The 26,536-nt window shown below is 36.0% G+C and overlaps 1 protein-coding gene across 2 annotated transcripts in view; it reads left to right on the forward strand.

Moving 5' to 3' along the window:
* Positions 1-16,750, forward strand: part of Polr2H (DNA-directed RNA polymerases I, II, and III subunit Rpb8) — a 630,556-nt gene extending 613,806 nt beyond the window's left edge. For both annotated transcript variants that reach the window (XM_081730608.1, XM_081730609.1), the window contains exon 4: positions 16,425-16,750. In XM_081730608.1, coding sequence (XP_081586734.1) covers positions 16,425-16,542 — 118 coding nt within the window. In that variant the 3' untranslated portion in view covers positions 16,543-16,750. The remainder of the gene's footprint in view (positions 1-16,424) is intronic.
* Positions 16,751-26,536: the final 9,786 nt, after the last annotated feature.

A 26,536-nucleotide genomic window follows, 5' to 3' on the forward strand; every position in this document is an offset into this window, starting at 1 on the left:
CAGAGGCAACAGTGACCTACTCAGATTTAGCTAACAAAAAAAAGTTTCCAAGTCACGTGATATTGTTCGAAAATGTTTCTTTTAGTTGTCACATTGTTACGCAAAATAATTAGTAAATGCCACTGAACTTAGCCTCAGGAAAAATTGTCGGAGAAAATCTTAATTTGGACAAATGAACTTCAATTCACATAGAATTTTGTTTGCTTTTGTCTGTTATTTCAAAAGCAAGAATGCTGGCGCACTTTGTGACGAGTCTTTGTACATGGAAGCAGTTCAGAGCACTGTAGAAGTGTAGTGATACCAAGAGAAAGATATGAAAGAAAGAACACATTTTTTCGTAACTTTTATATAATCCTTATAGGTTTTCAGCAAACAAAATCCATTCTGCGTCCCTTTCAAGGCATATATCTAAGATAAGTGTTTATTTTTTTTCGTGTTTTTGTCGACTGTACACGAAGGGTAGTGTGCATTGTCCACGAACTTCGACACAGGAGACCGGGATTCGATTCTCAGTGGGACATCATGTGGTTCGGATCCCACGTTCACATCTCATGGAGCCTCGGTGTTGAGGGACGTTAGAGAGATTATTCTTGAATGATAGACAATTTACATACCAATGGTTAGTTTCTGGTAACTACAGTTTGTCCGTAAAGTTACACAATCCAAAGTTTGATTGCATATATCTTTTGATGATAAAGACCTGAGACTTGAAACAAATTTATCCTCATTTTTGAATAAAAATTCATTTTATCAATTATGTGCAAATTCTCATTGTTTATCATTAACTAACCTAAAATACACCTGTTGCAGTAATTTTACAACAACAATGTTGCCAGGGGCCCGTTTCTGTCAAAAAAAAAAAACACCCATTTTGCGGACTTGCATTAAATAGCCTTGTTATATGGCAACACTCCATCAACCTTGTCACATTTTGGCACCAATGGATAAATGTCGATGCATAGTGTACATATACACAGGAATTCACCCGCAGAAAATCATTTTTCTGCAACTGATTATTGATTTTCTTCATTTTGCACATTTTTTATTTTACACTTACGGTAATTTCTTTCGATACTACACAAAAACGTTACAAGTTCTAGCATTGTTCATGATCTCGAAAATATCTACATAGAACATGCTTACATTTGTTTCAAGTCTCAGATCTTTATCACTCTTAGATCAAAAGATATACACAATCAAACTTTGGGTTGCGCAACTTTATGGACACACTATAGTATGAATATTTTCAAGGGCTTTTAGTATGTAGTTTATGAAAAAAAAAAAAAACTTCTAAAAAAAGTGGTGTGTTCAATATTAACAGGGTAAGTTTCAAAACTGGAAAGATGTTTGGAAAATCATAACTAGATAATTATTTCCAAATAGCGGGATGAGCCTCAATTCTACCTATCTGGTCCACACGGTCCAATTAGAGAAATGGGGGCAAGTTTGGTACTATCGTGTCACAAGGTGCAGCGGAATGATAAAAGTATGTGCTGAGAAGAGTAGTGAGATTGTGAAAAGGTGGGAGATTTAAGAGCCAAAAATCGTTCGATTTTATATGTAGCACGTTATATTATGTAGGCTACGTTTAAACAATTTTGATGTGCAAGTTGTGATGGACAATTTTCTCTCTCGTAAATTAATTAATGTGGTGTGACTTGCATGATTTGTCTTAAAACTAGAACTAATTATTTAAGTTCAAGCTTTCATTTTAAACTAAAAATAATTGGGACAAATATTACTATTTTATGCTAAAAGTTGCTTAACTTAAGTGAAGTATTGCCTTCAAAATCTTTGTAACTGAACATAATCGAAAGTGCCAAGTGCAATTGAAAATGCGATGTAGAACATGAGTTTACCTTGAGGAAAGATGAGTACGGAAGAAATCAGTGGCGTATTTAGGGGGGGGCTTCCGGGCTTAAGCCCCCACCCCGAAATCTTACTTACTATAGTAAATTATATGAAATATCTTGCAGAATTTTCACATTTTCAGGCAAAGCCCCCCGAAAGTTAGCACAGCCCCTCCCGAAACAAAATTGTAAATACGCCACTGGAAGAAATTAATTTGCTTCGCCCCAGAGGAAGCACATTATCACTACCTAGATTATTTTTGAATATTTCAATTAAATGATCCAGAAGCAAGAATACATACAGGGAAAAATACACACACACACACATTCTCTCTCTCTCTCTCTCCGAAAAGTTTGTTTCCTCTTGAGGAAAATATCCGAATTCTCCAGTGCCCCAGGATAATGATTCTAGTAGGCAGCCCTGATTCATGCATTCATAGACTCGAAAATGTTTCTCATTTCCATCCTTAGGGTGAATGTGATAACATGAATAGTTTTTTTTTTTTTTTTTTTTTCTGAGTAGACCATCAAGTAACTCAGTGGCTCTCAAACAGCCTGTAGCAAGCTGCTAGTTAGTATTCCGAGCACAGAGTTTCAAGTCATTGAACGACCTTATTCGCAACGTGCATAGGAATCGCAATCTTCACAGTCTTCGTGAACAGAGTTCTTTGATCACAGAACTATATTTTTCTTCTTCTGTAGATGTGTTCTGTTCGTTGTTGGCCTTTCGTATACACTCGTTAACCAGCGATTTAACCACTCAATAAATCTTGTATTGAAATTTCCTTTTGGACACAGTAGAATGTGAAGAGGAGAATATTTTAAATTAATAAATACTGCTCAGTACGCAACAGTTCGTAAGCTCTACTGAGCAAATGAGTGCTTCTTCCAGAAGTTCGATGAATTCCCTACATAAACTCGTGGCTATGTGGATAGCATACGCGCCTTTGGCGTGGAAGACCCGGGTTCGATTTTTGATGAGCTCCTGTGGTTCAGATCTAACGTTAAGTTGTAGGTCAATGTCCCATATAGCCTGGCTGCTGAACGGGACGCTGAACTCCAGTCCAGTCCAAATTACGTATATATTAATATTTGTAATGTATATTCGCTCCCATATCCTCACCCTTACACATTCGCTTGTCAGTGGCTGACTAATTTCAATATGGGTTCTATTTGGCATGTAGGAAACTTTAATATTTTTACTGTAATAAAAATCGTATTGAAATTGATAGATTCGCTTGGCATAAGTAGTGGAAGATACGTACTTTTTCTGTTGATCGTACTTGTACAGTACTATTGGCTTTTGAAATGTATAATGTAAGCGATTAATGCCTTACTTGCTATTTGCGTCGTGTTTTTAATGTTATATCGTGCTAGTGGATGCAAGACTATTTACGATATATATATATATATATATATATATATATATATATATATATATATATATATATATATATATATATATAGGCTCATGCCACTTTACATGTTCTATTGTCAGTCAGTAATTTGGAATGAATGAGCTAATTTGACGCTTTTAATAACCATTCTTTTATTAACCTCATTTATCTTAGTCAGATTTTGTAACCAATACTTCACTTACTTTCGTTCATACAGTCTTTTGAAACTGGACAGTTGAGATTGCCTTGTGGCAATGTAGAAATCTAAAATCTTGTTTTAAAAAAAATGTTAGCGGTTTCGAGGAAGCTTGTTTTGTGGGTGAATAACAGACCTAAGAATTATAAGCAAATGGGATGAATTTGCAGTTCTCATGTTCAATAATATGTACTTAGTTCATGATTTTGAGAAAATCAATTTGAGAGCAAATCATTTTCGGGGAGAAAGTGTATAAGGATTTAGATTTAGTTAAGTGAATCATCCGTTTCCGAGGGTGTGAGGAAGGAATGTAGCTTGGCATTGATTTCGTGAAAAGTCAGTTTATTCGATACTGTAGAGAGAGACTGCCTTTATATCAGAGGAATATTAATGACCTGTGCAAGTACATGTCTGCATAATGAAGTCCCAATAATTCAGTTCTTGCATATTGGCATTCCTAATCTTAAGTGACAGTCAGCCCATTCATTCCAGCTTTTTACTTCTTCAAATACTTTTTGAACAACGGGAAATGAACTGGCTACCGTACTCCTGCTTTTGCTGGTTTACTGACTCCACTTGGCTACGCTGGAGCGAAAATAGTTTGAGAATCTAGCTTTCAGTTACAATGTAATGTGTTTCTGGTTCGCTTACAATCCAGGAATCAGATGGACAAATTCATGCCCGTTGTTATCCCGTTTTCTCGTAATCTCTTCCACAAATTCTTCCATCATTCATTTGAAATTACTGCGGTTTTACTAAACTATTAGGGCATAATCGCCAAATATCATTGTCATTTCATTCTTAACGTTTTTGCATATAGTTTGTGTTCAGGGTGTGGCTGTCTTTTCTGTAATTCCACTGAGTTCTTTCTTCCATTTCTTGTATATGTCTTCTTATAGTTAGTCTCTGTATTATTCTATACATATTAATGTAAATGTTTAGGGAGCACATGCAATACTTTCAAGAGCATAAATAGCTCTTAATAGGAATACGTTAAATAAGTAAAGAGTATGGTGCCATTTTTGGCAAGTTGTTGCTGCCAAGTTGAAGTCCTGTGTATGAGTATCATGATCCCCTCTAATACCCCCTTCATCCCGTTATAAGAATACACAATACTCTATACATACATACATACATATATATATATATATATATATAAAATAAAGCCACTAATCGCAGACTCTTTCATGTCTTCGTTGCTTTCCTTCTAGACATCCCTTAGAATAACACTTTTTCTTGCTATTCTAATAAATTTCTTTTTTTAGTTTTTGTCTAATTTTATATTCACTTTTTATTCTTGGTTTCAATACTTCATTACTTTTCTGTTCTTATTGATGAATGTTGATCCTTTCAATTACAACCAAACATCTATTAAAATTTACCAGTTTACTCGGTCGAAAATATTTTCCAGATCAATAAACACAACGTACATTTCCTTGTTTTTGTATACATTTTTTACTAATAAACCAGTAGCATCTATGTTCCGTTTCTGTCTCACTCCAAAGTAAAGAATGAGTCAGAAAAAACTTGGCCAGTAACTTTGACCAAAAAAGTAGGTAAAGAAATGAAAAGAAGAAAGGTCGTTTGCATATTTTAGTTGACTATAAAGTTTAAAAAAATAAACACACAAAATATATTATAAAGAACTAATTATGGAAAAATGCTCGTACATTACTCTTAATCCGCTTCATAAGAGTTCGCACATCTTCTTCTGTTATTTGATTGGCAGCTGCAGTCCACTTGCGACGAAAAGTTTTCAAGTCAGCCGCCTTCCCTTTTGATGTTTTCAATGTTCTTTTAATGTGGGCCCAATATTTTTCAATTGGCCTAAGTTCAGGGCAATTTGGTGAATTTGCCTCTCTTCGAACTGCGACGATACCCTTTTCTTTATAACAATCAGTGGCTGCTTTAGAGTAGTGAGAGGTAGCAAGATCTGGCCAAAAGAAAACAGAGTTACTGTATGACATCACAAATGGATACAAGCGTTTTTGTAAACACTCCTTCGTATAAATTTCGCCGTTAATTGTCCCTGTTGTGATGAACGCCTTGCTTTTTTTACCGCATGAACAAATAGCTTGCCAAATCAAATATTGTTTGGGATATTTGGATGCCTTCCGTTGTTTAAATTTATCCTGCAAATCTCCCCTCTTCAGTGCCACGTACTACTCCTTTCCGGGAATTTGACTGAAATCAGCGACACAATAGGTTTCGTCGTCCATAATGCAACATCCATATTGAGTAAGGTACTGATCATAGAGTTTTCTTGCTCTGGATTTTGCCGTCACTTTTTGCTTTTCGTCTCGGTTAGGTACCTTTTGGACTTTGAAAGATCGTAAACTTTTCCTTGCTTAAATGTGTGCACTGTAGATTGGGACGCTTTGACCACACCAGCAACTGCTCTTTCCGATAAGTAAGGATTTTGACGCAGCAATGCAGTAACCCTTTTCTCCAGCTTCGGTTGGCTAGTCCCCGGTTTTCTACCTGAGCCAGGTTTTCTTTCAACAGTTAAATCTTGTGCGTACTTTTTAATTACATTTTGCACAGTAGACCGAGGGTATTTTACGAGTTTGCTTAATTTATTTAAGGACATACCTGGATTTTCGAGGTATTTGTTCACAATTAGTTTTCGTTTTTCTAACTGACTCATCGTTCTTTACCACAGTATGCACACTTCACAACTGACAATCTATTCGTGAGTAAGATCGACAGTCTGCCCTTGCTTATGCACAGTGCTGCCAATGTTCATCTTATATACTAGAAAATATGGAGGGAGGAAAGTGGCCAGGTTTTTTCTGACTCATTCTTTATTTCTCTTCAACTTTATTTACCATAAAACCTTCTATTCCGTGTTCGAAGTATGATTCTTGCTGCATGTGATTTAACATTTAGGGTTGGCGAGGAACGAGATATCACATTCACAACACAATACAACGCCTTTTCAACGACAATTCTGATGAGTCGAATGAGCCTGTACTTAATTTTCACGTGTTTCTGGGCCTCGATTTAGTATGCTTAGGTAATGATATCATTATTAACTTCAAGAAATCTTGTGATCACGGTTATATCTCGTATCCATTATAATCTGAAAATTGTTCACATTTTACTCAGTATTCTTAATAAACTCATTTACCTTACCTTCCTCATTTCGCGTATAGCTTTCTTAAGCTCATCTCTTAAGAGCATGTCATTTTGTACTTGCCATTTTGTCATTTTGTACTTCACTCCCCTTTTCAAACATCTAGACTACGTGGTTGATTCTTGCTCACACTTTCTCAGTATGTGCTTTTAATCTTCCTAATGCTTTGTTCCACTCCTCATCCGTGTATATTTCGTGTATTTTCCTACTCTATTTTTCTTTTTTCTTTACGTCTTTTCGTCTCCATTATACTTCTTTTGCTCTATATTCCCTAACTACTTCTGTTTGCGTACTTAGATACTGTTGTTTCTATATCTTTCTTTCTTTCTTACCACCCTTCCCCAATCTCTTCTGTAAACCATATTTTCGTATCAATTTTGTATTCACGATATCTACTATTACTTGTGAAGTTTGATACGTGCAAACTGCTTGCATGTCTATTAGTAGAGAGTATCAATACATCAAATATTGTGAAGATCGTGTCATACTCTATTACTAGGTGTGGCATTATAGGAGTGAAGGCTGTGGTGATTGTTTGCAATAATTTCTTCAATCACATACTATTGCAGGTTTTCTATGACAGTATTTCATAATTACCGAGAAAGTCAGGTTGAGGGAAGTACTTCTGAAAAAGTCGGCTGAAGGACCACAAGAAAACTTTTTTTTTTTTTTTTGAGGGGGAATAAGAGGCTGCTAGTTCTAACTGTAGGGGGGAAATCTTCAGGAATTGTTTATTAAAGAATGGTTTTTCGTACATCTGAAGTTGTTGTCAAGGTATAATAGTCTCAATTGAACAGGTATAATAGTCTCGACAGGTCTTGCCAACTTTTGCTAAGAAAACTTTATTAGTGATTTGTTTGTTTACAACAGTTCTGGACGTAACCTCAGAATCATAAAAATCTCTCGAATTGTGTTATGACGTTTCCAGATAGGGTATTCTTCTCAGTCAAAATTGACTATATCACTCCAAATAATAGCATATCTTATGATCAAAGGAAGTTGCGTATTGTTGTTTTCACACTGTTTGATAATGTGCAGTATTACTTCATTGATACTTAGGAAAAAATATACAGTACAGTTAGCAACACTGAAACATTTTCTCATGTAAGAGGAGTGAATATGCTTCTATTAAAATTGAAACATAACTGCGTTATTTGCATAATAATAATAATCCTATCTTCTTTATCTTACATGTATTGAGAAAGTTAAATTCCGTAATTTTCGGGAACAGGTCAAACTATTCTGTTAATAAATGCTGCTCTCTGTTTCTGAAGAACACTAGAATAATGTTCATTTCTTTAAGTATGATCAACAGTTTTTCAAAAATAAATAAATAAAAAATAAAGTGCATTAGAAAAAGTGTATGATAATCAGTATGTAACGTGCAACCCTGTTCTATTACAGTATTTTGTATGAACAAATTGTATTTAATATGATGGGCACGTTATTTGTAATTATCATTTCAGCGAGAATTTCCGGATCCGAGGCACATAATTATAAGAATTAGGATAATTTGTAATTTCGGCAGTTTGTTCAGGTGCCACTCTGAATCCACCATATTGGATAAACGGGCCAAAATAAACCATGTGATGAAAATTTTGTTCCTATTCTGATCATCTCAAATAAGGGTCAAAAGTCAAACTCAGGGCGTTTTTGTTCACACGAGAGCAGAGCTAGCCACACGAATAAATTTTACAAGTGTAACCCTTCGTAAGGGGTGTAATGTTGGTTGCAGAAAAAACAAGGGGCAAAATGACAATTCTTTATAATAAGTCCAGATGACGCTACCTGCCGAATTGTCGGTATAACGAGGTTCTCGAAGAGCTACATAAAAATATAGTACAAAGTTTGGGCAATCTTAAAAATAATGATAAATTTGTTAAATATGAACGTTTAGAGCTTTTAATTAACCGCGATGTTAACCTGTAGTTTGCAGCGAGCCGAGACTCTAGTGCAACAAGGAAGAGAATAGGTCATAAAGGCCCAAGGGTTATGAATGGATGTAAAGGCTACACACTTTCTTGACTTTTGAGAAATGCACCTTAGTATTTCATAAATCCTGTCAGAAGTTTGAAAATGAAACACAGTGTTTTCGATATTTTGATAGCCTTTTTTCAAGATGATACATAGAAGTGTGGAGCATGAAGAGTACAAATCAGTTTTCAAAATATCCACTTGAGTCTGGATACAAGCCCGGAGTCTGGCGAGGCCATTCTCAATGGTATTACAAATGGTATCGATGGGGAAGTAGTGAGCTGCCTTGACCAGGGCGCGCTTGAGGGTGTTTTTTCTTGCTCTTCAGGGCGCACTTCACACTAGTTTTTTTCTTGCAGGCCATTGAAGCAGTTAACACAGTTAGTAGTCAGGTCGTTCTGATCTGGGCTGCTAGAGGACCAGTCTGATGAGATTAAATCTGAGACGTTAGTCTGTAGCCACTCCTGTGTTGACCATGCCTTATGTACGGAAGCAGAATCCTGTTAGAAGATCCATTGTTGGATTGGTACATGATAGCAGATGTCTTTCATCCCTTGTTCACAAAAATGCAGTAGTGTTGTGCCGTTGAAGCTCCACCCTATCTCACCATGACTGTTGCTAGGTGATGGGATCTTTATACTCTGGAAATACGTTCAGCAGCTTGCACTGATGACGTGTACATACGATCATTTTGAGTATTGAAGGACTGCTTAACTGTGAACAGCTTTCATCGGAAAAGAAAATTGTTCTGTGATCATTTGCTGCGTAAATAACACTTGAGGAGAAGACCTTTTGGCTTTTTACCACTCTGCTGGCGTAACGCATCAGTCAGGCAGGACCAGTACGTTGTTTGTAGTCTTGAGTTGCAGGTCCTGTTAGCACTCATGACATGGTTGGTCTCGAATTCGACATATTTCAGGACATTACTGATTGAATCCTGACGGGATTTCGCCGAGTCCTTGCAACTATTAACGTCCTGTGGTGTTCTCACTGTGCACGATCTGCCACTACGCTGCCGATCATTGACATTTCCCGTTTCATTGTAATGCAGGGTGGTGCGATAGATAAATCGTTCATTGATCTACAGGAGTTTCAGAGTGTCGAAGATCCGTGGTAGTGGCAAGTCAGTCTTGTGTTGCGTTCATAGCACTACACGATTCTCGTAGTCGACCCGCTCCATTATGCGTCTCACCGTGGAACGAATAGCTCAGGGACCTACTACGCCCACTATACCCAGATGGCAGAACTTACTCATTCTCAGCATGTTAAACGGCAGTCAAACATATTTATGAAACAACTGACAATATTTATGAAATAACTAGATATATGTAGCCAGATGTTGATTTATAAAAACAAAATACACAGCCAGATATCAAAAACTTACGGCGATGCAGGCACGTCCCGCACATTAGTTAACTTTAAAGATTTATGACTTTCAACGCAAGATTTAGAGTTTATAATTTTACCAAAAATCTTAATATGTAAGTTTAGTTTTTGTTCTTTATTTTTAAATAGAATAAATAACATTTCTATTGAAAGTTTTCTTAAAAGGAAACCATGTATCTGAAATAATTTGATTTTAGAAATTACATTCTATCAATCAGAAAATAAACCTTGTAATTGAAGCAATTGAAATACTTATTTTAGTGATTATACAGTTGACAAAAATATTTTTAAAAAAGAGACTTAATTCACAATACGTAAAAGGCACGAAAGAGAAAGTACATCAAACTCCTTCAAGCAGCTGTGATCAGAGAGATGCATCGACTTGTAACCACGTACATATTTTGAATCACTGTAATTGCGGTCAATAACGTAAGTCGCGTGGATGAAGTCATTGCATTGGAGAACAATTAATAATATTAAATTTTTCTGTTCAAACCGTTGGAGCTTTCTGAAATAGCATTGCGGTTATGTACAACTTTTCCCAAATAAAGGGAATGATTAGTTACAAACTGAATTCGCGGACTAATATCATTGTAAGTGTCCTTACAAATTGTGCTTCCAGTTTACAAAGCACAGGAAAACATATTTTTTATAATAGTCTTATCAATAAATATTCTGAACTGCATGTTTAATTCAAGCTGCAGGAGCAGCAATTTTTCTTTTATTCTCCAAAAATGTTTCATTCACAAAAAAGGAGAGGAGCCTGTCTAAAATTGCTTCTGATTCCATCTGCATATTACGTCAATGGAATTTAAATTTAGTGCTTTCTACTTACGTTAATCTCTCAACCTCTCCATCACACTGTCAGAGACTTCAATTGAAAGAGGGCAAGAATGGAATGGATCACGTGCTTCTGTTTTATTGAAATTCGCAACAAGGAAACAGGAAGGAATAACTATCTGCTCATAGCTTGTCCTTTTTTCTCTCATGTCCCGTCGCTTGTGTTGAAGCCAAGGTGTTGGTAGTAGTGATAATTTTCCTTATATGATTGCTTAGATTATACAGCTTTTTAAAAATATGTATTTGGTCTAGGAATTAATTCGTGCGGTTGGTACGCACACATTGAAGCTGTAGTACAAACACAAAATACATAAATACCTTAAGAAAAATATTGTCCATCGCTAGCCACCACTTTCGCCCATCTGTCAGGCAATGTACGGATTCCGTGGCGAAAGAAGTCCTCATCCTTGGAAGCGATCCAGTCAGAGACCCATGTTTCGATATCTTCTGAAGAAGTAAACCGCTGTCCAATCAAATCGTTGTTCATGCAATCGAACAAGTAGTAGTCCGAAGGAGCAACGTCTGGTGAATACGGCGGGTGGGGTAAAACTTCCCATCCGACATTTTCTAAATAGGTTTTGACCGGTTTTGCGACATGTGGGCGAGCGTTATCATGTTGAACAATAAGTTTATCATGTCTGTTCTCCCATTCTGGTCGTGTTCTGGCCAGAGCTTGCTTCAAACGCATTAATTGTCGTCGATAACGTTCTCCATTCATAGTTTCACCCGGTTGCAGCAGCTCATAGTACACCACACCTTTCATATCCCACCATATGCACAGCATAACCTTTGCACAGTGAATATCTCGTTTTGGTTGTGATGGACCTGGTTCACCTGGTTTCACCCAGGCCTTTTTTCGTTTAGGGTTCTCGTAATGGATCCACTTCTCATCACCCGTAATAATTCGATGCAGAAACCCCTTTCTGCTCTGTCGTTGAAGCAGCAATTCGCAAATGGTTTTTCGTCTTTCAACGTCTCTGTCTTTCAATTCATGTGGAACCCAATGTGACATCTTTTGAATCATTCCCATGGCTTTCAAGCGTTTGGAGACTGTTGTTTGATCAACGCCTAATGCTGCTGCAAGTTGTTCCTGCGTTTGACACGAATCCTGCTCGAGCAATGCTGTCAATTCTTCGTCTTGAAATTTTTTTGGCTGTCCAGCTCGCTCTTGGTCTGCCAAGCCGAAATCACCACTTCTAAACCGTGCAAACCACTTCTGACACGTTCGCTCAGCTAGAGCATGGTCACCATACACTTCCACCAAAATACGATGACTTTCAGTCGCACTTTTCTGCATGTTAAAGTAATGCAGCAGGACACCCCGCAAAAACACTTTATCAGGCACAAATTGCGCCATGTTCACTTAACTACAAACTGGTGTTGTTGACGCTTTAATCCACTGCCCTATACTACGAACGATACGCGATGACAGGGGTTTGCAACACATGTGTGGATACACGGAACTGTGGGACGCTCCGTTCGTTGCGCCATCTCTTGTCCACCCGCACGAATTAATTCCTAGACCAAATATATACTATAAATTATACAGGATGTTGGTAAATACTATCACGAAGTTTATTGACACTACGCATATCTGTGTCTGTTTTGACTAAAGGCAGGAGTAGAGTAGCCACTTTCTTTCCCTTATGGTTCAAAAAGGGATAAGGCAAACTGCTAATTACGAGCTGGAATAGAGAATTAGAATTTGGGATACCACGTATACAAGAACTACGTAGCCTAATTATGGATTTATTACGTGTGTATACTGATTAACATTTCTCGACATAAAGTACCCTGATTTCCTTTATTGAGACTGGAGAAAGGCGAATCGGATAATAACCTAGGCTGTTAAATTACAGTTTTGTTTTGTCATAACTGGGTAAATAATAATAATAATCCGCAATATAGAGGAACCATTTCGTATATGTAGTTTCTTCAACATGAACGATGAAACTTTCCAACTATTCAATTTGCAGTATGTTAATGATCACTTTTTAAAGTAAACAGTTTCAAATAGAATTGCTGTGTAATTAATTTAAGTCTTTACGACGAATATTTGTTGAAATAAAATATAATTTCGGTTTTACGTAATGTAAATAATAATAATAATATCGACCATCATTTAGGAAGCTTTCTTGTCAGTTTCATCAGAGATGTTACATACTATTGATCGATGATTTACGTCAACATCTCTGATAAAGTTGATGGGTAAGCCAGTGCAGTGATTGTCATAATTTTAATTAAAATATACCAAATAGAATGTCTTTGCCTTTCTATCATCATAGGTTATAACTTCACGTTAACTGTTACAAGATCTTGAAGATGATGTATTCGTGTTTGAATAAGAACGAATCTTAAGAGGATGATCTACAACGTTTAGTTACTAGGGGAAAATAAAGGAGCCCTCTAGTACGAAGGAGAATCAAATTTAACCACAATTCATTTTTTTCCACTGTTTTACTGTACGGAGAAAGTTTGCTTGTACATTATTTTTCTACGTAGTCCCCTCCAAGTTCAATGCACTTATGCCATCGGATATTAGGAAGTGTTCCAATACCCTGTAAGAAAAAATCTTTTGGTTGACGCTGTAGCTACTCGTGCACCGCCGATTTCACGTCTTTATCAAGCTTGAACTTCTGACCCCCTCCAAGGTGATCCTTTAACGGACCAAATATGTTGAAATGTGATGGAGCCAAATCTGGCAAGTATGGCGGATGTAGTGGCATTTGAAGCGTAGATCGTCGATGGTTTTTCATGTTACACGAGCAGAATGAAAACAGGTGTTATCGTGTTGAAGCAAAACACCTGCGCTCAGCAGTCCTCTTCGCTTTGCTGGCCTCAAAGGGTTCTTGAGAAGGTAAGTTTAGGTGACACTAGTCACTGTGGTACATGAGGGCATATAGTGTTTCAGAATAGGATCATTATAATCCCATAATAAAGTCAATGTGACTTTGCCTGCAGAGGGCTGGCTGCAAAACTTTAGTTTCGGCAAAGAAGAATGTCGCCATTCTTCGTTTGCACCTTTCGTCTGAACTAGAAAATCCTCACCATCCTCTTCACAACGCCGCAACAGTTCTTGACATGTGTCAACCCGACGATCTTTTCAGTTCCTGCATCAGCTGTTGTGGAACCCATGTGGCGGATACTTTCCTGAGCGGAGTTCGTCATGCACTATGTGTTGTATTGAACCAAAACTCATAGTCGGCAAGGAAGTCATTTCAGCCAGGGTGACAAGCCAGTTTTCCTGAATAAACCGTTCTGCTGTTTCTATGGACTCCTCTATGGACTCCTCTGTCACAACTCGATGAGTCTGACCCAGACAGGGAGCAAAGTCGTACCTTCTGTGAAATACTTGCACCATTTGCAGACTTGTCACTGTAACAGACAGTTCATATTTATTCTTCATTCTCCAATGAATATCAACCGGTTTCACACTTTTACTCCATAAAATTCAACCGGTTTCACACTTTCACTCCATAAAATTCGAATAACTTCATGCTGTTCTCCTGGGTGCTGCCATATTGAATCAGCTTTTACTCAGCTCTAACCCGGCACCGCTTCGTACTACAAGCTCGGAAATATTTCAAGGACTATCTTTGCATATTTCCAAATTCCTAAGAAATAAAACTGGGGTTTTAATTACACTTGCGGATTTCGTTTAATTCTCCCTAGTATTTTTGTTTACGTATTTGTAAAAGCTGTAATCTAACTTGCGTGAAATACATAGGAGTACAGAAATGAGTCAAAAGATTTGCTCCGCGAAATCTGTTGTACAACTTTTATTTATTCAATCTCAGGAAGTTGCTCAAATACTCGCATTTACAAATATGCGTTGAAGTACCCTAGCTGAAGTCTCGTTCTTCTCAGTATCAGATAAAATTACTGAAAAATATTTTAAACCCCAGTTCTCAGGCGTTTAGCCGAGGAAACTCATACTTGTTTATGCAAAAGTTAAGGTGCTAAAGAAATCGCTTTCTCGCACTGGAAAACTATTCATAGATTTACCCGAATTCAAGAAAATAGTTAATTACTTGAGTAGCCTATAACAATACTAATTCAGTAGTTTTTGAGTAAAACAAACTCAAACCTATCTACTTATCCAGAAATTGCACATTTACTGAGATTATTCTTAATTTTCGTATGTTCTGTTTATCGGGCTCCTACATGTTTCAGTTTCTGAAGACAATTCAAGAAAATCAGGAGCGTTATATAAGTGGTTTATTAAGCATATTTCTAAAGAGAATAATAAGTAAATATTCAATTTCAAAAGTTTTTATGTTACGGACTTAGGAAGCATTTTCTTCCTCTGTGATTTTTATCGAGTTACTTTGTTTTTAAAGTACGATATTACCTTGTTTGTATATGAGTCGTCTTTTAATCAATTGATAGTAAGATAATAATAATTCAGATACTTCTATCCATAAATAATTTGAAACTGTATGACCATTTTAACTGTTATCAATCGCAGTTTTAGATATCATTGTTTGACGTTTTGGCGGAGAAGAGGCCGAATATAGAGTAAACCAGATGTAAACAAACTTGTTTTCTGTGTGTTCTTTACAGGATCATCAATCCATTAGCTCTCCTGGTTGACGCTATCTAATGAAGCATCCCGATTTTTGGTTCAGGGGGAAATGGAGAATAGTGTAAGAACTTCCCCGAGCGCTATTTTTTTTTCCATCGGCAACTCTGGAATTATTATTACTGTTAAGAGACCTAATCACTGCGAAAATAAAATGCCGCAGATAAAACGAAATGTGGAACAAGAGCACCCTAGACAATATTATGCATGAGGTAGCGTTATCACGAGTCACCTAGTAGCTTTCCGTTTGCAGCCATTTAGAAACGCGACCGATTTTCTAAATGGCTGGAAATCGAAAGCAGATAAGTGAGTCATGATAACGGTATCTCGGGTAAAAATAATATTGTCTAGGGTGCTCTTGTTCCACATTTCGATTATCTTTTATCTATTTGAAGATATCACATAATTACCGTAAAATTAGCGGTATTTTAATTTCGAAGTGATGGTGCCTCTTAAGATTCTTCGTGGAGCTTACCTAATCTTTTTTTGAATTCCAGCGAATAATGTAAAAGAGAACGAGGCATATAAGAAATATTAAAAGTAAGCAAGGCAGTTTATAAGGAGTTTCCAAACCCTTTCTGATAGACCAGAAATTTGGGTGCGCACTTTTACATCATAACTCTTTGGCACCCAAATTCATGCTGAATGAAAAGTCTTGAAAATAGTCATTAGTTAATGCAAATAGCATTTTGCAAATGCTATGAGGATCACTTTCTGAATTATTCACTAAAATTCAAGTAAGTGGGTGAGCTTAGCGAAAGGCTTAAATTAAAGGTATTCGATGCCTTAGATTTTATTTATTTATTTATTTATTTATTTGATTTATTTATTCATTTATAGTATGACTTGAGCTTTCCTCTATCGAAACATCTTAATTTTGTTGTTTGAGAATAGCTCTTTGCTTTGTATCCTTTTATCTCCAAGCTGGCAGAGTACATAAGAATAGCTCATGGAGCTGTTGTTTTCCCTTTCCTTTTGTCTCTCTCCACCTCCTTTGAAGTGCCTTCCCCGTTCCTTGAGTGGATGGAGAAATAGTGCTAATTCTGTCACGTTCTCTTTGCAGGTCTGCCTACGTGTCCTATGGGGGACTCCTCATGAGGTTGCAAGGTGACGCGAACAACCTCCACGGCTTCGAAGTGGACCAACACATTTACCTGCTAATGAAGAAGCTAGCTTTCTAAGAATACGCCTCGCACAAACTAGCAACAAGCCCACAACATACGGTTTGCTCCCTGCTCCATTTCTATTTGGAATGATCTGGTCGTTTCAGTGCAAGGCATTTTTTTTTTTCGAGATCACTTTTTTGTGATGTAATATGTATATATAATTTGTCCTGTGTACAAGATGTCTCAGGAAACTTTTAACAAAATAAAGTCGTTTGTATTTAAATCCTTTTTTAATATAACTTTCTTCCCAACTTTCACATTTGAAATACTAAAATTATATATATTAACATAAAATTTCATGTTGTCTCATGACAAAAATCCGGTAGATAACTAAAAAGAAATGTAATGTGTATCACGTTTGTGTATTTATGTGTAAAATCTGTTCCTAGATAAATTCATTCTAAATGTTCGGTCACCGTAGAAATAATTCAATGTATATTTGTAAATTATTTATTATTAACTAATTGAACCTGCGCTCTCAACATAGAACATCATTCACATATGAGCATGAATCTCCGTGTCATTCTTCACAACATTTGTACATGTCCCTTTACAGACATACGTGAAAGACATCTTGATACAAATCTGCAAGGGGCACCATAAAGGGAAAATTTTTTTCAATATCTCGCAATGTTTGTCAGATTTGAGCCTACTTCCGGGTTGAAGTTTCCAACTCATTTATGATCAGTGTTTTCTTTCTTCTTGCGCTGAAGAATAAGCAAATACATTATACACAAAATTAATTACAATGTCAGTGATATATGTTCATTGGGAAAATCACTTCAAACAATAGATTCATCTTAAACTGGAAGAATGGTTATCCTGCGTTTTTCGTTATAATTTAACCATGAAACGCCTGAGAAATATACTATCCCAATATACAAATGTGATGTTGGAATGTATAACTCGCAGGGCATGATGCTGTACGTTGTTTTTTTTTTTTTTTTTAATTTCAACACTTCCAGTGTACCCCTAAAAATGTAATAAGGTAGTAATGGCCATGTTTTTTTAAATAATCAATTAATTTTAAATTTTGTGTGAACAATCTACACAAAATTTGGAATCGATCAGTGAAAACTGCATCTTTCTAGAGCCTTGGTTCTCGAGAACTCACTGTCGAAAGGATTGGCCACAAATATATAAACGTACACAAACACAAACTTTTCTAGCATTTTAATATATAGACTAGCTGAACCTGCGCTCTCTACACAGCGCATCATTTGCATATGAGCATTAATCTCCTTCTCATTCCTCACAACATATGTACATGTCCCTTTACAGACACAAGTGAAAGACGTCTTGATAAAAAAAAGTCGGCAAGGGGTATCATAAAGGGGAGATTTTTTCGATTATTTTTTCTCAATATCTCGCACCGTTTGCAAGATTTGAGCCTATTTCCGGTTGGAGTTTCTAATTCATGTATGACCAGTGTTTTCTTTCTTCTTGCATGCAGTATGTAATAAGCAAATTCATTACATATACAATTAATTATAATGTCAGTTATATATGGTGTTCATTGGGCAAAACACTCAAAAAATAAAGATTCATCTTAGACTTGAGAAATGGTTATCCTTTTTCATTATTATTTGGCCATGAAACAAACGCCTGGGGCATATACAACTCCACTATACAACAATGTGGTGTTGGAATGTATAACGCATAGGATATGATGCTTTAGTTTGTTTTTTTTTTTTTTAATTTCAACGCTTCCAGTGTACCCTAAAAAAATGTAATAAAGGAATAATGGTCATGTTTTTTTTTTTTTTAATACTCAATTAGAACTGGACAATCTACGCAAAAGTTCCAATCGATCAGTGAAAACGTCATCGTTCTAGAGCCTGTAGTTTCCGAGATCTCATTGTCGAAAGGATTGACCACAAACATATAAACGTCCTCAACATATAGTTTAAGAAAACTCGAAAGATGGCAGCACAATTCACATGCATTGATTTTAGAGAAGGCTTATTAAAATACAAAGGCTTTGAACAATAATTTTATATCATAAACTTTATGAAAAGATATTGTTAAACTAATTTAGATTATTTAAAGTACAAATACTTAAAATGTTTGTCTCTGTTAAACGTGAAATCACACACAACCGTAAATGAAAGATTTGAAAGCTAAATTTATAGGTTGGAGCTCAGTCGCTTTTAATTGCTATTCTAGCATTTTAATAGATAATAGATACTTCATATTAAGGCTATCCTTCCCACTCCGTACGGGATTCCTTTTTGGCGGATAACCATCATTCTTTCCTAAGAAGGGATGCTTCCCAACTGTAAAGATGTGTTAAACCGAATTAAGAAAAAGTAGTTTTCAGTTTGAGCTGTATGTATGTAAGGGTGTTCACGATTATCTCAAGAACAGTTGATCATATTTCAGTAGTTTTCACTAATCGAATGAGCTATTCCTAAGGAAGGTTCTCTTACATATAAAATATTTGAAAGAAGTTCGATAATTAATTAATTTATTTTTATAAAGCATTCAAATAATCCCTGAAACGCCTGGTAAAAGTTTTAACTTAGCTTGCATATAAGCAAAGGACAAAAGGTTATGAAGTTGCTTTCTATATACGAGGCGCATTTCAAAAGAAAGGGCTGATATTTAGTTGGAAACAGGTAAGTTTAGCAACATCGTTGTATTGGGTAAAAACAAGTACATATCCACTTTATTTTTCAACATAGTCACCATTATTTTCCAACTACTTTCTGTACCGTGGCACAAGTTTTTTTATACCCTCTGCATAGAAGTTCGCCGCCTGGGAGTTCAGCCACTTCAACACTGCCGTTTCCAAATCATCAGGTTCTTCAAATCGTTGAGATGAAAGCCACTTTTTTAGGTGCAGAAAAAGGTGATAGTCACTTGGTAACATTTCCACGATTTTCTTTAACTTTTTCATTCACTCGCTGCACCAAGTCGTCAGTCTGAATGCTTGGTCTTCCACTCTTCTCTTCGTCGTGGATATTTGTACGGCCTTTGAATGCACAACACCATTGCCGTACCTTTCCTTCACTCATTACACTGTCGCCGTACACTGCACACAATTCTCTATGAATTTCAGCAGCACTTTGTCCTTTGGCATGAAGAAATCTAATCACAGAGCGGACCTTGCACCTGGCGGGATTGTGTATGCACGCAGCCATTTTAACACGCTCCAGCACACACGAAAACAAACAGATGATTGGCGAAACTATGGTTGTTTGATAGCCAATGGACCAAGTGATGTGATCCGATCACTATTGCCAGTCGGTTATAATAAAATATCGGCCCTTTCTTTTGAAATGCGCCTCATATATAGATATTAGATAGATAAAGCAACTTCATCCCTGGAACTTTGTTGTACAGGATGAGTCAAAATGATGTTACCGATTTCAAATTATTATTACTTTTAATAACACGTATGTAAACAGAGATTACACACACTGATTAATTAACTTAAAAAGTGTTCTTCTAACATTTTATAGATGTTCAATATGTGATCCACGAATACGACACACATCTCGTCTATAATCAAGTTCCTGTAAAACTCTTTATAGCATATCAGGGCCGATATCGGCCAACGCTGCAGTGATGCTCTCATGCAATTCAACTACAGTTGTAGCAAAAGTCGGCACAAATACCCTAAATTTTTCACAGAAATGCCATTGAACTTGCATAAAGGTCTTAGTCACATGAAAATCAAGCACACACAACGCTTTGTACGTCTACGTAACTATCTCTGCAATAGAAAGGAAAAAAAAAACTTTTTGAGATTCTAGAAAAAATATATATATTGGCAAGAAAAGTTCATTACTGTTAGAATAATAAATTAACGAAATCGGGAAAATCATTTTGACTCAGCCGGTATTTCGATGCTGTTTTCGACCCCCGAAAAAAGATCTCAGTTTGACCTAAATGTATGTATGTAAGAATGTTGTCGATTATATCGAGAACCGTTGATCATGTTTTGATACAGTTTTCTCTAATCGAATAAGGTATCCTCAAGGAAGGTTTTCACGTATAAAATATTTGAAAAAATATATAAGGTGTGATCAAAAAGCGGTGAATGTAGTTGCACAGTGTCATCCAGTGATTTATCTACACTCCCCAGCACCTCCCGGAAATGAATTCTTTACACTCCCCCAACTAAGGGGGTGCAATATTAAAAAGATTCATTCTCGTTCTGCCGTAAGCCCTCCAGGACTTTGTAGAAAATATTTTAAATGATCTTATCTTTAGGCAGAACGGGAATTGCCGTTCTGCCTAATCTTTGGAGAAGGGAATTCGATGCGAGAGGAAATTTTTAGGCAAATGCAGCACCCAAGAGCTTGACTCCTAGCGTGTTTTATGCAGATCGGAACTCAATATAAAATGGCTGTAGTAACGAGTGGGGGAACTAAATCTAAGCGATCAAAATGCAAGAAAAATTCTGACGGGAACAAAATCACAGGAATATATATTGGATGCACCAGGGCACACCCTATATGATTATTTTTTCCCTTCAGTTGTCATATATTCTAAAATGTTACCTGTATTTTTTCAACTGAAGTAACTTTTTTTTTTTTTAATGCTGAAAACTCAATAAAACGTAAAAATGTTATAATAAAAGAGCAGATTAGCTTTAATTACTTTCACTCATACCCATATGAAAAGTTCTTGATATTCCTATTTATTATACAGGATATTACAGTAAGACCATTCATTTTAATTACGAAAAGTAACTGTGATGCTATTTACTTTTTAAAAAAGTCGTTCTTGTATGGTAGCATATAGCAGTCTTTTATTTTGAGTAATGTATAAATATTTATTTTAATTCTGAAATACTGATCAAGATTTTTTAAAGCAAAGATCAAAACGTGAAATATATATACTTACTATAACAGTCTTATGTCTTTTATTGGGTTTTCAGCATTTTTAAAAAAATGTTATTTCCATAAAGTAAAGAATTTCAGATAACATATTAGATGCATAACAGTTGAAGAAAAAATAATCATTCTTTTATTAATTTGCTTCTATGATTGTATCGCTTGAATTTAGTCCGTTTTGTCTGAATTTTCCTTGGGGTTTGTCCTCTTGAATTTTGTCCTGCATTCGTAATAATCTCTTTGGTAATTCTAACAGAGGCTGTAAGAAGAATAACTATTTCTTCAAGTTTCATAATAAATTTTAGATATTATTATTCTTGTTGTTCTCGGAAAAAATGACGAGGTTACAGGTTTTTATCAATAGTGTTATTCATATCTACTTTAGTAAAGATGAATATGTTTTTTAGTAGCTGCGGACAAATGGGAAATTGATTGACTCAGTTGCAAGAAAGCCGTTTGACATTGTAACTAAAACTAATATAAAATAAACTTAATTCGGTATATCAAATTACTTCACATCAAGATTTTATTAACTTTTTTAATAGTTCATCTCTAACATGCTAAGAGTTGCAGTACGTAAAAGGTGCCACAGCTCACATCCTCAAGACATGTTTGACCATGTATTAAGTAAACAATGCAAGAGGATGCATAAGATGATTCTTAAGAAAGAATGTTAGTGTTCTGCATCACAACTCCTTTTTCGGGATCACCTTATCAGCTGATTTGTCTTAAATACATAATTCTATACTATATACAATAGCATCATATATACTTCTATTTTCATATTTATATTGTCAATGTAAATAGCAGCGATACAAATATCAATATTGAAATACTAGTATGTTTATTGTAGTTTCAATCAAATCACAAGGTCAGATAATCGGGGATAAGGACCGTCTTACGCATCCTTTTGCATTGTTTGTTTAACATATGGCTAAACATGTCTTGAGGATGTGAACTGTGGCATCTTTTACGTACTGCTAGCAGTGGCGGTTTTAGCGGGTAAGCACGGGCCTACCCAAAAATTTTGAAAAATATATAAACACTAAAAGATACAATAAAGAGTAAATATATTTTCCACTTTTTATATTAATGGTAAATAATTATTTAATAAACAGCATCAACCACTATTGTAAAAGTAATTTCCTATTGTCATTAATCAATCAAATGTGTATATGTGTCCATACGCTAGCATGTTGGAGGTGAACTCCTACAAAACTGAATAGAATTTTGTTGTGAAATGACTTGATACTAGAGCGAAGTAAGTTTGTTTTATCTTCGTTTCAGCTACAATGTCAAATGGCTTTCTTGCAACTGGGTCAATCAATTTTCCATATCTCTGCAGGTAGCTCTTTTATTTTTTTAAACCACATTCATTTTTACTGAAATAGATGTGAATAACACTATTCATAACAGAACTATATCTAGTCATTTTTGAGAAGAACAAGTAGAATAACATAAAATTTATGATAAAACTTAAAGAAATATTTACTCTTCTTACAGAATCTGTTACAATTACTCAAGAAAAATTCCCTTGAAGAAATTCCTTCCTGGACAGAATTCCTAGTCTCAGAAGATTAGGCAGCACGGTAATTCCCATTCTGCCTAAAGATAAGACCATTTATAATATTTTCAACAAAGTGCTGGAAGGCCTTTAGGCAGAACGGGAAAGACACCATTAAAAATCTTGCTATTTTGGTTTTTAAAAGATTTTCAATTCTTGTTTTTAAGTACCAATAGAATAAAACAACTTACTTTCGACCAGATAAATTTTCAAGCAAAGCACGCAACGCAAGATTGAATGGAAATCAACCTTTACATGGCTGTAATCGTCACAACAACGTTTGATCAATCGATTGCCAACGGTTTCATTTCAACGTCACACTAAGCATGAGAAAGTCGACGCTAATTGGATCTGGCTGAGGAAAGAAATCCAATGCAATCGTTCGTTGCATCGACGAATTTTAAAGTTTGTAATATACATAAAACTAATTAAATGATTATAATAGTATAGACCTTAATGCAAGATTGCACCCCTCCAGATTTTTTGAACACACCCCTAAGTTCAAAATTCTGGATAAATCTCTGGTGCCATCAATGATAGTGTATCCATTTCAACTAGTAAGCCCAGTAGCCTAAACTTTTGGTACAGTCAGTCAAGTTTGAACGAGTTGGGACATGTCAGTAGGCTTCCAGAGGCAGAAGAGTGAGGACATGTGAAGTGTCTGGCGCGTGCCAACGTTAAGTTTTGATCTAAGCTTTAAAAAATAAATAACTCAAGAAATGTCAAAATCAGTGTATGGCGATGAAGCAGTGGGATTGAAATTTGTTTACAAGTGGTATGAGCGATTCAAAAGTGGCAAGGAGTTGATTGAAAACAAGCAACGATCGAGACATCCTTCGGCATCAAAAATAGATGAAAACGTGCAAAAAGTGCACAATTGATATGTTCAATCAAGTGAATGACTATTCGAGAGCTCTCCGAAGAACTATACATATCTTATAGGTCCGTTAAAAAGCATTTTAACCGCCGATTAAATGGGCAAATTGCTTCCTTGTTCACCTCCAAAGTGCGCCGTACCACACCTTGCGTTTGATCCGTGAGTTTTTTGCTGAAAAAAAAAAATATTCCTGTCGATCCACATTTGCAGTGCTCTCCAGATATAACATCATGCGACTTCTGTTTCTTCCCAAAAAGTAAAACAGTGCTTAAATTAACGTTGTTTTGTCACCATTCCTGACGTTGAGAGAACTACGAGAGAGCAGCTGAACGCCCTTCCGAAAGAAGCTTTCGGGAAATCCTTCCAGTCATAGATTCAACGTTGGGATAAGTGTATTGCTAGCCAAGGACAATACTTTGGAGGAGATTAAACCAAATTCCACGTAAGTTTATTATTTTGTTTGTAATAATAATAAATGTAATAAAAGTAGGAGGGGAGAAAATAGAACAAGTGAATAGTTTTCGATACCTGGGTAGTGTTCTTAGTAATGACATGAAATGCGAACGTGAAATAAAAGCAAGGATAGGAATGGCGAAAGAAGCCTTTAAAAGAAAGAAAAGTCTGTTTTGTGTGACCTTGAACAAAAAGTTGAGAAAAAGACTCATAAAATGCTTCGTGTGGAGTGTTGTACTGTATGGGGCGGAAACGTGGACCTTACGTAAAGGTGACGAAAATCGACTGGAAGCCTTCGAAATGTGGGCGTGGAGAAGAATGGAAAGAATCAGTTGGGTCGAGCGGAAAACGAATGAGAGAGTGTTAGAAATGGTGGGTGAGAAAAGAACACTTTTAGATATTATTAGGAAGAGGAAGAGAAACTGGTTGGGACATTGCCTAAGAAGAGATTGTATTGTATCATGAGGGACGTCCTAGAGGGTATGGTGGCGGGAAAGAGAGGGAGGGGGCGAAAGAGACTACAATTAATGGATGATATTAAAACAGAAAGATCATACGCGAAGACGAAAAGGTTAGCGGAGGACCGTGGAGCATGGAAGCTTCTCAGCTGCGGCAAGTGACCTGCCAATAAAGGCAGAATACCTATGATGATGATGATGATGTAATAAAATTATTCACCGTATTTTTTATCACACCTCGTATATTTGAAAAAGAAAACACACTAGGTTAGAATGCAGTATTATTGTGAGTGTGTCGTCATAACTTTGCTATACGTAGATGCACCGATTTTGATGTTTTTGAAAGCATATACTTCCTCAGGAGTCTCATACATTTCATCAGGAGGTAATGAGTCTTCGAGTCTATATCATGAAACACTTCAAGTGATGCAGTGGGTAAACTGTAACTAACAGATTCCAATATATGTGCATTTCACACACAAGTTTCGACATAGTACATCGATTTTGATTATTCTTTCCTGTTTGAAAGAGTGTACTTTCCCGGTGGTTTCGTCTAAATTTCATGAACATCTAACCGTAGTTTTCGGAGCTAGACCAGAGGCGGCGGACCCGCCCGGTCAATATTTAGGGAAGTATCAATTTAAAAAATCACAACGTATTAAAATGATAGTAGAAATCAAGTAATCAGTAACCACTGTTTTTTTTCTTTCTTTTTTTTATACGTAGAATCAATTATTGACAACGATGTAATAATAAAAATAACGTTGTACTTTCAAAGACTTATGTGTGCTGCTTTTATTTTTCATCCATCATCCCTACCTCCCAATAGTTTTCTTTTTCTCCTTCTTTCTTCCTCTTTCAACTACCATGCAAACACTGTAGAGATAACATTCTGTCAAATATACTAGAGTAAAATAACAGGAACATGGACAGTATTGTTTCGTTTTTGCTTTGTCGTTTCTCTACTCCTCACCCAACCCTGTTGAACTCAGTGTCCATCGAGCGAGTGACAACGAACCGATACATACAGTACATGAGCAAGAAAGAAAAAGAAACTTGATTTTTCGACACCCCTAGAATCAAATATAGTCAAACAGAGCTATTGGTTGCTCCACAAGCGTCTGCTCTTCTCTCCTGCACTTTGTTTAGGTTGATTAGAGAGCCTCCTACTTTGAAAAAATGGAGAACACTAAAAATTATAGATCCTCTTTGCTGGTGAAGTGCCTTATTATTTCTAACATCAATCATGATGCATATCCCACGAACGAACGAGTACGAGAAAAAGGGAATCAACCAAGGCAATGACAAGTACATGTGTAATAGTATATATTTTCACATTTTCCTTGACAGAACATTGTTCCAAACAATTACAGAAAAGTAATATCAGTGTTGAAGCTGAAGTGATGAATAGACTAGCAGAAGTAACGAAGCATTTCTTTCAGTCGAAACTTAACAACTTAAATGCAGAAAATTATCTTTGAGCCCTACATTACTACGGTAGAGAAGAACCCCTAAAAAAAAAACTTGATAGGCCTACGGCAAAATACAACACTAAAGAATATTACCGTGAAAAAATACTTTGAAGCCTACGACTCGGTTTTAAACACCATGATCAGAAGATTTGAGGACTATATTTTCTCTGTGCTATAGGATATTTAACAGTTGCTGATTAGTAATACTAATGGAAAATCTGTTCACATATCCCGTTTTAATCGAAATGTATTCAAAAGATATACATTTTGATAACTTAAAAGCACAGTTAAAGATGATTTCATCGCTTCACGTAAGCAAAAATGATTCTTCAAACATCATT

The sequence above is a fragment of the Thermobia domestica genome, chromosome 11, assembly GCF_964235325.1.
Source record: "Thermobia domestica chromosome 11, izTheDome1.hap1.1, whole genome shotgun sequence".
In the NCBI taxonomy this organism is placed as follows: Eukaryota; Metazoa; Arthropoda; class Insecta; order Zygentoma; family Lepismatidae; genus Thermobia; species Thermobia domestica.